At 46.4% G+C, this 12908-nt stretch overlaps 1 protein-coding gene across 11 annotated transcripts in view; it reads right to left on the reverse strand.

Annotated features, from left to right (window-relative positions):
• The window catches only part of LOC147112361 (protein eyes shut homolog), a 2879641-nt gene that overhangs the window by 460664 nt on the left and 2406069 nt on the right, over positions 1-12908 (reverse strand). For all 11 annotated transcript variants that reach the window (XM_085996555.1, XM_085996552.1, XM_085996547.1 and 8 more), the window contains one exon: positions 3001-3079. In XM_085996555.1, coding sequence (XP_085852681.1) covers positions 3001-3079 — 79 coding nt within the window. The remainder of the gene's footprint in view (positions 1-3000; positions 3080-12908) is intronic.

A 12908-nucleotide genomic window follows, 5' to 3' on the forward strand; every position in this document is an offset into this window, starting at 1 on the left:
ACGCTCAACACTCCATTTGGCAGATACAGATTCCTAAGGTTACCATTTGGCATTGCCTCAGCTCCTGAAGTGTATCACAAGACTATCCATATGATCTATGAGCACCTGGAGGGAGTTGATACATCAATGGATGACATCATAGTATGGGGAACCACGAGAACTGAGCATGACGAGAGACTGAAAAAAGTGCTGGAAGCAACAAGGAAAACAAACCTGAAGCTGAATAGAGAGAAATGCCAGCTCGGGGTGACAGAACTGATATTCGTGGGAGATATCCTTAGCAGTGAGGGCATCAGACCAGATCCCAGAAAGGTGTCCGCCATTGAGAATATGCCAAGGCCACAATGCAAAAAGGACGTGCAGAGGTTTAATGGAATGATCAACTACATGGGTAAATTCATATCCAACCTCTCAGAAAAAATAGCACCACTGAGAAGACTAACTGAAAAGAACATAGAATGGGAATGGAATAATGAGCATGAGAAGTCATGGAGCGATCTAAAGAAACTGCTCACAGAGGAACCTGTTCTGAGGTTTTATGACCCAGCGAGACCCATCAAGATATCATCAGATGCATCACAGAGTGGGCTCGGTGCCATTCTTCTGCAACAATATGACTACTGGCAACCTATTGCATATGCATCGCGCTCAATGACAGATGCGGAGACGCGATATGCTCAAATAGAAAAGGAGCTGCTCAGCATCACATACGTCTGTGAAAGATTTCACCAGTTTGTGGCAGGACAAGCAATCAGTGTAGAGACTGACCATAAGCCCTTGATTGCATTGTTCCAAAAGCCACTGTATAGCTGTCCGCTTAGAATACAAAGAATGATAATCAGGCTGCAACGCTATACACTGAATGTTGCGTACACACCGGGTAAGCTGATGTATACAGCAGACACGTTGTCCAGAGCTGTTGATCCAAGTGAGCCCGCAAACACCACAATGGATGAAAAAGTGAACGCCTACGTGGACATGATCACAAGTGCACTGCCCATAGCAGATGCAAAAATGGAGCTCATAAAGACTGAAACAGACAAAGATGAAACAATGAGACGACTGAGAAAAAGCATCTTGGATGGATGGCCCAACATGAAGCAAGACTGCTCACCTGACATGGCAGAGTACTGGAACTGCAGGGCGGAACTATCAGTGGTCGAAGACATCATCTACAAAGGAAGTAAAATAGTTATCCCAAAGAGTCTGAGAAAAGAGATGCTAAAAAAGATCCATGGAGGACATCTGGGAATCGAAAAGTGTAAGACAAGAGCACGAGAGGTGATGTACTGGCCACGAATGAACCAAGATGTGACAAATGAGGTGTCAAACTGCACAATATGCCTGAAATATCGAGCAAGCAATCCAGTAGAACCACTAAAGCCACACCCAGCACCAGACAGACCTTACCAGAAGGTAGGCGCTGACCTATTCGTATGTCAAGGGAAGGACTATCTTGTCGTCACAGACTATTACTCCCTGTATCCAGAGGTTTGCAGACTGTACACCACCACTGCAGAAGCTGTGATAAGAAGTATGAAAGCCATATTCTCCAGACATGGCGTGGCAAGCGAGGTCTTCACAGACAACGGACCCCAGTTTAACAATGCAAATTTCCGACACTTTGCCAAAGAGTGGGACTTTGTCCACACAACGTCAAGTCCTCACTATCCACAGTCCAATGGACTAGTGGAAAAATCGGTCCAGACAGTGAAAAGACTGATGTACAAGGCAAAAGACAGTGGAACTGACTTCTACCAAAGCATGCTTGTATACCGCACAACGCCGCTCGAGTGTGGTATGTCACCAGCCCAACTCCTGATGGGACGTCGGCTAAGGTCAAACCTACCCATCCCAGAGAACCTCCTGAAAACAAAAGAGGGGGAGAAAGTGAGGAAGTTCAAAGAGCAACAGAAAGAAAAGCAAAAGTACTACTATGACAGAGGAACACAAAACCTACCTGAACTCCCCACTGGTGACCAAGTAAGGTTGAAAGACAAAACAAACACATGGACTCAGAAGGGAACTGTCCTGAGTGAAGTTCAACCAAGATCATACACCATTCAGACAGATGAGGGTGCTGTTCTGAGAAGAAATCGTCGAGATCTTCTCATGGGACCAGCCACAGCAGGTCAAGAGACTGATACTGGTGAACAACCTGCTCACACAGCTGAGAACCAATCATCTGAGGCAACAACTCAGATTCAAGGACAATCAATCAGAAAATCCTCAAGACACGTGAAGCCTCCTGAGAGACTCATTGAGCAAATTTAAGGACTATTGTTAAAGAAGGAAGTAATGTTATCTTATTCTTTCTTCTAGTTCTAGTGTATTGACATATTTCATGTGAACACACAAAGCAAGGGTAAAAAACCTTGATCATGATAATGATAATGTAAGTTCATTAAGTGTTAGTTAAAATGCAGATTAATACAAAGAAAACATGTTGTTAGTTAAAAGTAAAATACTTTTGTTTTAAGAAAGGGAGATGTAATGATATCAGCAAATAGTGATGTTATTTGCCTGTTCGATTATGATGTCTTAATAGCATGATTGCAGGTATTGATTACTTATGCCTGACCAGCAGAGGTCATGTGACCGAGAGAAGCAAGGCAGAGAGTTTTACTTTCACTTTGATTCTAGCTGCATCACAGTATAGAGTGTTCTGTAAAAAGGCTGTTAAAAAGAGTTGAATAGACTTTAGATTAAAACAACTTTCTCTTTCAAGAAATGAGTCTTTATTGAACCCAAAAAGAAATCAACACAGCCTCCAGTGGGAAAATTGCCCCCTTTGAGTTCGGTGATATGCAAATGAGTTTGAGCAAAAACTCGAGGAAAAAAAAACTTTTCAAAACCGGCGCAATTTTGGGCGCAATAAGCGTCCATTTGCCCTATTGCGCCCAAAGCAGAAACTCTACCCACTAACGCTCCAGCATTGCTCAATATAACATAACTGCAGATTCAAAGCTGGTCTACCAGCAAATCCTGAATGCAACATACTTCAATATCAGTGGCGCATCTTGAACCCATCCATCCTGGTTCACAATGGCATTCAAACCCATCCACCAAGTCGGTGCAACTACAAAATAAAGGGAAAGATTTGATTTAATTAGCTGAACATGCATGGATTTTATGTACAAAAATAATCTAGAATTAAGGCCTCGGTTTTAGGAACATAGGAACAGGAGTAGGCCATTTAGCCTCTCAAGCCATCCAATGAGATCATGGCTTGCTTAGCAAAAATATATCGATCTCAGCTTTTTAATTAGTAATTGACCCAGCATTAACTGCCATTTGCAGAAGAGAGTTATAAACTTCTACCACCCTTTGCGTGTAGAAGTGTTTCCTAACTTTACTCCTGAAAGGTCAGGTTGTCATTTTTAGGCTATGTTCCCTCGTCTTAGATTCCCCAGCCAGCGGAAATAGTTTCTCTCTATCGACCTGGTAATGATTTGAATAATGTGTCACCACCATACATGTGGAACCAGATGTTTAACTGGAATTGGGGGAGGGGGGCGCGTTGGGTCGTGTTCGGGAAGGGCCGGGGTGCGATCGGGAGGGAAACCCCCATGGGGACCATAGCCTGAGGCCTGGGACATTTTAACGCCAGCTCTCATTTAAATAACGCAGGACAGTCTCCTTCCCGCAACCGGCAAGACTGAGGTCAGGTCCAGCTGGCGTGTGCGTGAAAATTGGGGTCGGGAGCCTTGGGACGTTGGGGACCTGAGGAAACGGACCTCGGCATTAACTTGCTGCTGAGCAAGGTCGTTGGCAGCCTATGTCAGCGCGTAGAGGGAGAGCAAGAGGCAAGGCTGTGGCTGGGGAAGCCCAAGAACTCCTTGTGGGGCCTGTGGGTGGAGAACTCCTTGTGGGGCCTGTGGGTGGAGAACTCCTTGTGGGGCCTGTGGGTGGAGAACTCCTTGTGGGGCCTGTGGGTGGAGAACTCCTGTTCCTTTAGGCTCACGAGGAGTTCTGACAAACGTCAATTTGCTAAACTTACCCTGGCCTTTTCTGGCCAGTCGCTGCCTCCTGCCAGGTTTCCTCTGACAGGTTTGACACTGGATGGGCTTCCCCCATGAGCCGTCGTGAAAAATCATGTTGCAGCACTGATGACATCATCAGGCCGTGACTTTTGGATTTGAAGTAGGCCCAGGCTTGCCTGCAGCTGAAGCCTTCAAGTCCGATGGAGATACCATGTATCCCGGGTGGGAAAGGTACAGCCTCAAGTGGACTGGGCCTGCTCTTATATGCCTCCCAATGCACCATTCTCAATGGATGGGGGAGGTGGTTAAAATTGAGGCCTTAACTCTCTAAATAATCAGAACTGGAAGAAATACTGTGCTGGTTGAATGCTGCCATCAGTATTTTGTGAGCGTGCATTGCACGGTGCAACATTTCGCCAGCTGATTGATACTAGGGGCATGGTCTCATGAGCAATTGATTTTCTTTTTGCCTATTGGACAGAGCTCCCTTTGGGCAAGTGGTTCCTGATTAATGTAACATATAACAGCACAAAAGCACACAGTAATAACTGAGTGAAAAATATTAAGAGACGGAAAGGGAAAAAGATGCTGAGAATCTGAACTAAAAGCAGAAAGTGCATCAGCTGGTCTGTCAGCATCCGATATAAATGGATATTAATGGTTTCCATGGGATTCACCCCATTTAGAATGCGAACACACCTCTCTTTATTGATATTGACTGACCTTATACGTATTTCCAGCATTTTCAGGTTTTTAATTCAGCTGAAAAATACTATTGTTAATAATAGAAAAATAGGAAAGCATAATGTCTGGTTCCATATGCATGGTGGTGACACACTACCTACCCTCTACCACCTCCATCAATCCTAAAGCTATTATTTCAGTCACAACAACCTGCATTTATATACTGCCTTTAATGTAAGAAACCTCCTAAGGCACTTTTGCAGAATAGGAATACATGAGCAAATGAATAGCAGGGAGGGTTCGGAAGAGTGACTGAAAGTGTATCGAAGTGATAGGCCTTGAGAAGCTTCTTAAAGGTCAAGAGAGCTAAGTGGAGAGATGGATGGGGTTTAGGAAGGGAGTTGGGATGAGGCATCTGAAGGCTCTGCCACCAGGGGTGGGATGAAGGGAGAGGGATGCACAGACAGACCCGCCAGAGGTGGTGGCACCGTGGTATACAGTCGGGAGGGAGTAGCCCTGGGAGTCCTCAACATTGACTCAGGACCCCATGAGGTCTCATGGCATCAAGTCAAACATGGGCAAGGAAACCTCCTGCTAATTACCACCTACCGCCCTCCCTCAGCTGATGAATCAGTACTCCTTCATGTTGAACACCAATTGGAAGAAGCACTGAGAGTAGCAAGGGCACAAAATGTCCTCTGGGTAGGGGACTTCAATGTCCATCACCAAGAGTGGGTCGGTAGCACCACAACTGACCGAGCTGGCCGAGTCCTAAAGGACATAGCTGCCAGACTGGGTCTGCGACAGGTGGTGAGGGAACCAACAAGAGGGAAAAACCTACTTGATCTCGTCCTCACCAATCTACCTGTTGCAGATGCATCTGTCCATGACAGCATTGGTGGAAGTGACCACCGCACAGTCCTTGTGGAGACGAAGTCCCGTCTTCATGTTGAGGATACCCTCCATCGTGTTGTGTGGCACTACCACCGTGCTAAATGGGACAGATTTCGAACAGATCTGGCAACTCAAAACTGAGCAACCATGAGGCGCTGTGGGCCATCAGCAGCAGCTGAATTGTATTCAACCACAATCTGTAACTTCATGGCCCGGCATATCCCTCACTCTACCATTACCATCAAGCCGGGAGATCAACCCTGGTTTAACGAAGAGTGCAGGAGAGCATGCCGGGAACAGCACCAGGCATACCGAAAAATGAGGTGTCAACCTGGTGAGGCTGCAACACAGGACTACTTGCATGCCAAACAATGGAAGCAACATGCGATAGACAGAGCTAAGCGATCTCACAACCATCGGATCAAATCAAAGCTCTGCAGTCCTGCCACATCCAGTCGTGAGTGGTGGTGGACAATTAAACAGTTAACAGGAGGAGGAGGCTCCAAAAATATCCCCACCCTCAATGATGGTGGAGCCCAGCACATGAGTGCAAAAGACAAGGCTGAAGCAATTGCAACTATCTTCAGCCAGAAGTGCCGAGTGGATGATCCATCTCGGCCTCCTCCTGAGGTCCCCAGCATCACAGATGCCAGCCTTCAGCCCATTCAATTCACTCCACGTGATGTCAAGAAACGGCTGAAGACACTGGATAGGCTATGGGCCCTGACAACATTCCGGCAATAGTACTGAAGACTTGTGCTCCAGAACTAGCTGCGCCCGTAGCCAAGCTGTTCCAGTACAGCTACATCACTGGCATCTACCCGGCAATGTGGAAAATTGCCCAAGTATGTCCTGTCTACAAAAAGCAGGACAAATCCGACCCGGCCAATTACCGTCCCATCAGTCTACTCTCAATCATCAGCAAAGTGATGGAAGGTGTCGTCGACAGTGCTATCAAGCGGCACTTACTCAGCTACAACCTGCTAACTGACGCCCAGTTTGGGTTCTGCCAGGGCCACTCAGCTCCTGACCTCATTACAGCCTTGGTCCAAACATGGACAAAAGAGCTGAACTCAAGAGGTGAGGCGAGAGTGACTGCCCTTGACATCAAGGCAGCATTTGATCGAGTGTGGCATCAAGGAGCCCTAGCAAAACTGAAGTCAATGGGAATCAAGGGGAAAACTCTCCATTGGTTGGAATCATACCTAGCACAAAGGAAGTTGGCTGTGGTTGTTGGAGGTCATTCATCTCAATCACATGACATCACTGCAGGAGTTCCTCAGGGCAGTGTCCTTGGCCCAACCATCTTCAGCTGTTTCATCAATGACCTTCCCTCCATCATAAGGTCAGAAGTGGGGATGTTCGCTGATGATTGCACACTGTTCAGCACCATTCGAGACTCGTCAGATACTGACGCAGTCCGTGTCCATATGCAGCAAGACCTGGACAACATTCAGACTTGGGCTGACAAGTGGCAAGTAACATTTGCACCACACAAGTGCCAGGCAATGACCATCTCCAAAGAGCGAGATTCTAACCATCTCCCCTTGACATTCAATGGCATTACCATCGCTGAATCCCCCACTATCAACATCCTGGGGGTTACCATTGATCAGAAACTGAACTGGACCAGCCATATAAATACTGTGGCTACAAGAGCAGGCCAGAGGCTGGGAATTCTGCGGCGAGTGTCTCACCTCCTGACTCCCCAAAGCCTTTCCACCATCTACAAGGCACAAGTCAGGAGTGTGATGGAATACTCTCCTCTTGCCTGGATGAGTGCAGCTCCAACAACACTCAAGAAGCTCGACACCATTCAGGATAAAGCAGCCCGCTTGATTGGCACTCCATCCACCACCTTCAACATTCACTCCCTCCATCACTGGCGCACTGTGGCTGCAGTGTGTACCATCTATAAGATGCACTGCAGCAACTCCCCAAAGCTCCTTCAACAGCACCTTCCAAAGCCGCGACCTCTACCACTTAGAAGGGGAAGGGCAGCTGATGCATGGGAACATCACCACCTACAAGTTCCCCTCCAAGCCACACACCATCCTGACTTGGACCTGTATTGCCGTTCCTTCACTGTCGCTGGGCCAAAATCCTGGAACTCCCTTCCTAACAGCATTGTGGGTGTACCTACACCATATGGACTGCAGCGGTTCAAGACGGCAGCTCACCACCATCTTCTCAAGGGCAATTATGGATGGGCACTAAATGCAGGCCTAGCCAGCGATGCCCACATCCCATCAATGAATAATAAAAAAAAAAAAATGGCCAGAGTCAAATGACTAAAGCGTACGGCAGCAGATGCAGGGCTGGAGGGAAGTTGCAGAGATAGAGTGGGATGAGGCCATAGAGGGATTAAAGATGAGGATTGGAGATTTAACATTTATGTGCTGGGAGAACAGAGATTCAGCGTAGGTCAGCGAGAACAAGGGTGATCGGGACTTAGGGCAGGACAGGGTACAGGCGGCAGAACTTTGGACAAGTTGGAGTTTATGGATGGTGGTGGATGCAAGACCAGCTTTAAAGTAATAGAGTCTGGGGGGAGGGGGGTGGGCACGGGGGTGGGGGGTGACAGAGGCATCTGTAAGAGTTTGAGCAGTGGAAGGACCAAGGTCGAGGCATGGGAAGGCAATGCTTCCAACATGGAAGTTGGAATTCCTGGTGATAGATAGATAGGATGTGGGTGCGTAAAGCTCAACTCAGAGCGGACAAGGCTGTGCATGTTTTGGTTCAGCCTGAGTGAGTGGCTGGGGAGGCAGGTAGATTCAACGGCAAGGGAGCAGAGTGTATGGTGGGGGCTGAAAACAATAGCTTCAGTCTTTCCAGCATGGTTGAGCAAAGTGACGGAAAGGTAGAGCTGGGTGTCAAAATCATTCACGTGGAACCTGGCCCTGTGGCAACTGTTGATATTGTTCAGAGGCAGCATGTAGATAAAGAAGAGATAGTCAGGACCTTGGGAGACTTCTGAGGTGACAAAGCGAGGTTAGGAAGAGAAGCATTTGCTGGAGATGTGCTGGCTACATTTGGTTAAGTAGGAATGGAACATTGGAAGTGCAGTTCTACGGAGCTGGTCAATGGAACACAAGATATAGAGGAGAATGGCATGGTCAAGCATATCAAAAGTAAGAACTTGCGTTTATAGAATGTCTTTCATGATCTCAAGACGTCCCAATGAGCTTTACAGCCAATGAAGTGCTTTTGAAGTGTAATCACTGTTGTAATGTAGGAAATGTGGCAGTCAAATTGCATACAACAAGGTCCCACAAATAGCAAAGTGATAATTACCAGATCATCTGTTTTTTAGTGATGTTGGTTAAGGGATAAATGTTAGCCAGGACACCAGGGGGAACTCCCCTGCTCTTATTCAAAATAGTGCTGTGGCAGCTTTCATGTCCACCTGAGAGGACAGACAGGGCCTCGGTAAACATCTCATCCGAAAGACAGCACCCCCATCAGTGCAGCACTTCCTCAGTATTGTACTGGGAGTGTCAGCCAAGATTTTGTGCTCAAGTCTCTGGAGTGGGACTTGAACCCACAATATTGTGACTCAGAGGCGAGAGTCACAGCTGATGGAGAGGTCATGGTAGAGAAGGAGGGACAGTGCACCATGGTCACAGTCACAGAGGATGCAATTCGCGGCTTCAGCTAGGGGCATTAAATGCTGTGGGTAGGGCAGAATCAGATTGGAGGGATTCACACAAGGAGTTTTGGGACATATGGACAGTGAGCTGGAAGGTGATGATACATTTCAGGACCTTAGGGAGGGAAGGGAGGTTAGAGCGTGGTGGTAATTAGACTGGACGGTGGTAGTGATATAACATTGGGGGGGGGCGCGATTTTCTCAGCCCCGAGGAGGCGGGTATGGAGGCGGGACTGCCGGAAAAATGGCAGAATTTGGGGGTGGGTGGCAAACCCGCCTCCATGCCATCTTCCCAGGAGGCGGGTAGCCGTCCCGCGCCGGGTCCCATCTCCTTGGAGACGGGAAGGGATTATAACCTATTAACTGCCTGTTAACAGGTAGTTAACAGGCAGAAAATAGGATTATCCCATTTTTGCCCTCACGAGTGCGGGCGTCCCGACGGCACCAAAACCCGCCAGCTCAGCGAGGCGAGTACTGGGTCTGCGGGGGTCGGGGGGGGTGCAAAAGTGTGGTGTGAAGGTAAGTGATGGGTGCAAGTGTGTAGAGGTGAGTATCTGAGGTCAGTCCTAAATGTTTTTAAAAGTGTACTTACCTTTGTTTCTTCCTGCAGGCTTCAGTCGGCAGATGAGAGATGTCCGTTGCATTCTCAGATGCAACAAACATCTCAATTCTGTAAAAGAAAGAAGATTGATGAGTTCTTGCATGCAAGACCTCATCAACCTGCAGAGATTGTCACTGTTTGACAGCTTCACAGAGCTGTCAAACGATGACAATTCATCTGTCAAAATTCATCTGCAACCGGCTTTCCCTTAATTGGCCTGCTAAGCCCGCTGGGCGGGCTTAACAAGGTCAATCAAGGGAAAATAGCGTGGGTTGGCCACAACTCGATGGAGGCGGGACTGAAACCCGACAAGCAGCAGTCTCGCCTCCAACTCGCCTCCATTCACAAAATCGTCCCCTGGTTTTATAAGGGAGAGAGATGGTGCCTGAGGAAGGGAAACTATTGACCCTATCAACTAATATGGGAGCCAGAAAGGGGAGATGAGTGAACAGTGTGGAGGGGATTAAATGATGAAAAGGTGGGTCTCATCAAAAAGATGAGCTTGAAGAGGATATGGGAGGAAGATGGGCAGGAAACTGCAAAGTGATAAGGATTCAGGGATAGACTAGGCGGGGGAATGAGGGGAGTTCGGGGCTGGGAAGTTAAAACATTTGCTCAGTCCCCATGTCTATGAGTTCAAGACTTACAGCTCTAGGTGGCCCATCGAATGAAGCAGCACTGTAATCAAAGCAATGAAGAAATCTGCAAGTTGCCCAGCTTCCTAGCTGTACAAATCTCCACCAGAGCATCAGGCCTCAACACAACATAGTGTCAATTGTGGCTCCAGTTGGCAGCATTCTCACCTCTGAGTCAGAAGGTAGTGGGCTCAGGTCCTGCCTATAATCCAAGCTGACACTGCAGTGCAGCACTGAGGGAGTGCTGCACTGTCGGAGGTGCTGTCTTTTGGATGAGTCGTTAAGCCGGGGCCCCGGCTACACTCTCAGGTGGATGTAAAATATCCCATTGCACCATTCAAAGAAGAGCAGGGGAGTTCTCCGTGGTGTCCTGGCCAATATTTATCCCTCAATCAACTCCTAAAAACAGATGACCTGGTCATTATCACATTGCTGTTTGTGGGACCTTGCTGTGTGCAAATTGGCTGCCGCGTTTCCTATATTACAACAGTGACTACACTTCAAAAAGTACTTCATTGGCTGTAAAACGCTTTGAGACGTCCTGAGGTTGTGAAAGGCGCCTTAGAAATGTAAGTTGTTCTTTTATGACAGAATTGTGACAACAGCCTTGACAATATTGATGCCCTCTAAAAAAACAGATTTTTCTTTGGAAAAATAAAATTGCTGAGAGTCAGGCTTTTAAAATATTAATTGAGTCTGGAAGTGAAAACCGCTTGAACTTGTCAGCTCATTTCTACCTGTCAATTATGTTAGCTGCGTAAGTACTACTTTCAGCTATATTAAAATCTAATTAATCCCCATTTATTGAAAATCTCCTTATGCTAATGAATGCAAAAGAAAGAACAGCTTGTATCAATATACTGCATCTGTCAACCTTTAAATTATTGTCTTTAATAAACGAACTAAAAGAGAAACTATCTTTATGATAATTATGCACCAGAGAATTAACACAAGACGTTTGTACATTTATCATGAAACAAAAGCGAAGCGTTGAAATACATAACATTATTTCATGTACACAGCTGAGAGAAAGTGACTTTTGATGCCTGAAGGCTCTTGAATCCCATACCACATTTTTACATTTATTTTAACAACCAATGGTGTATAAACATAATGGGCTGGAGTTTCCACTCGGTAGCGCTGGTCTTTTCAATGAACTTTGCCCGAAAGCAGCCAAACCAGCGCAAAAAGATCGAGGAATTTTAAGTGCAAATTACATCCAGCGAGTTACCGCACATTAAAAAAAAAAAATACTCGCACTGGAAGCCGGCCCCGCCCACAAAACTGGCCATGCTCCCCCCCCAGGATGAACTAGTCACCATGGCGAGTTTCCGCTAATTGCGCCCGTTTGCGGGCTTTCGTGAAAGCTCTTAAAATTAAGCTGTTTTTGCTGGTGCAGGGACATGAATAGGCACCTTTTAACAGCTTTTAATATAAAAGTGTTTGTAATTTACTAAGAAATTGACTACTGTACCCCAATATAACTAGCAAATGGTTCTGCATAGTTCATGTTCAGTTATTTAAAATCGGGTTACTCACAGGTGGTGGATGGACACTGTTATTACAAAAGCTTATTTTTTGTGATAAACCAATTTTCAGCTGCACTAATAAAGCTGCACCAAGTTACCACTCTTAAATATATCAAGGAATAATTGTTATTCCAAATATATCTTTAAAAAAAATTTAGTTTTAGAGCGCTCCTCGATTGTGCTGGTTCATGTCAGATTTTCTGATCGGTGACATATCAATCAGTTTGAGCGAAAACTTGAGGGAAAAAAAATCACTTCTCAAAACAAATGCAATTTTGTGCGTAATTTGTGCCCGGATTGCCGATTGCGCCCAAAGCGGAAACTCTTGGGCAAAAAAAATGAATCAATGGGATGTTTTTTAGTTCTGGCCTCTTGCGGATCACCAATTTTCATTGCTTCACCATCAGCGGTCGTGCCTTCCACTGTCTAAACCCTAAGCTCTAGAATTCCCTCCCGAAACCTCTCAGCCTCTCCAGCAATGTTCCCTCTAATTTTTTGGGGGGGTGAACGGCCCCTTTAATGAGCTATGCGGCCCGTTCAAATCTCAGCGCATGCGCGATTCTTCCATCTAAAAACCGGTGAGTGGTATCTGTGGGACCTCCAGACCGCAACACGGTTGAGTGGCCACATGGCCGCACACCTTAATGGGAACATTGCTTTCTACCCCTCTCTCCTCCTTTGTCGCTACTTGAAACCTGCCTCTTTGAATAAACTTTTGGTCATCTGCCCTAATATCTCTTTATGTGGCTCAGTGTCAAATTTTGTTTGATAATGCTCCTGTAAAGCCCCTTGGGACATTTTACTGTGTTAAAGGCACTATATAATTGCAAGTTGTTGTTGTTGAAAGTATTCAGTATTCTTTAAGTATTAATGGTTAAGTAAGTTATGGAGCTTGATGGACTCAAGCAGGATTCCACTGGGGACCAAGTTCGG

Source organism: Somniosus microcephalus, chromosome 9 (assembly GCF_052327205.1).
Source record: "Somniosus microcephalus isolate GS21.2 chromosome 9, FLI_Smic_1.0, whole genome shotgun sequence".
Taxonomy (NCBI): Eukaryota; Metazoa; Chordata; class Chondrichthyes; order Squaliformes; family Somniosidae; genus Somniosus; species Somniosus microcephalus.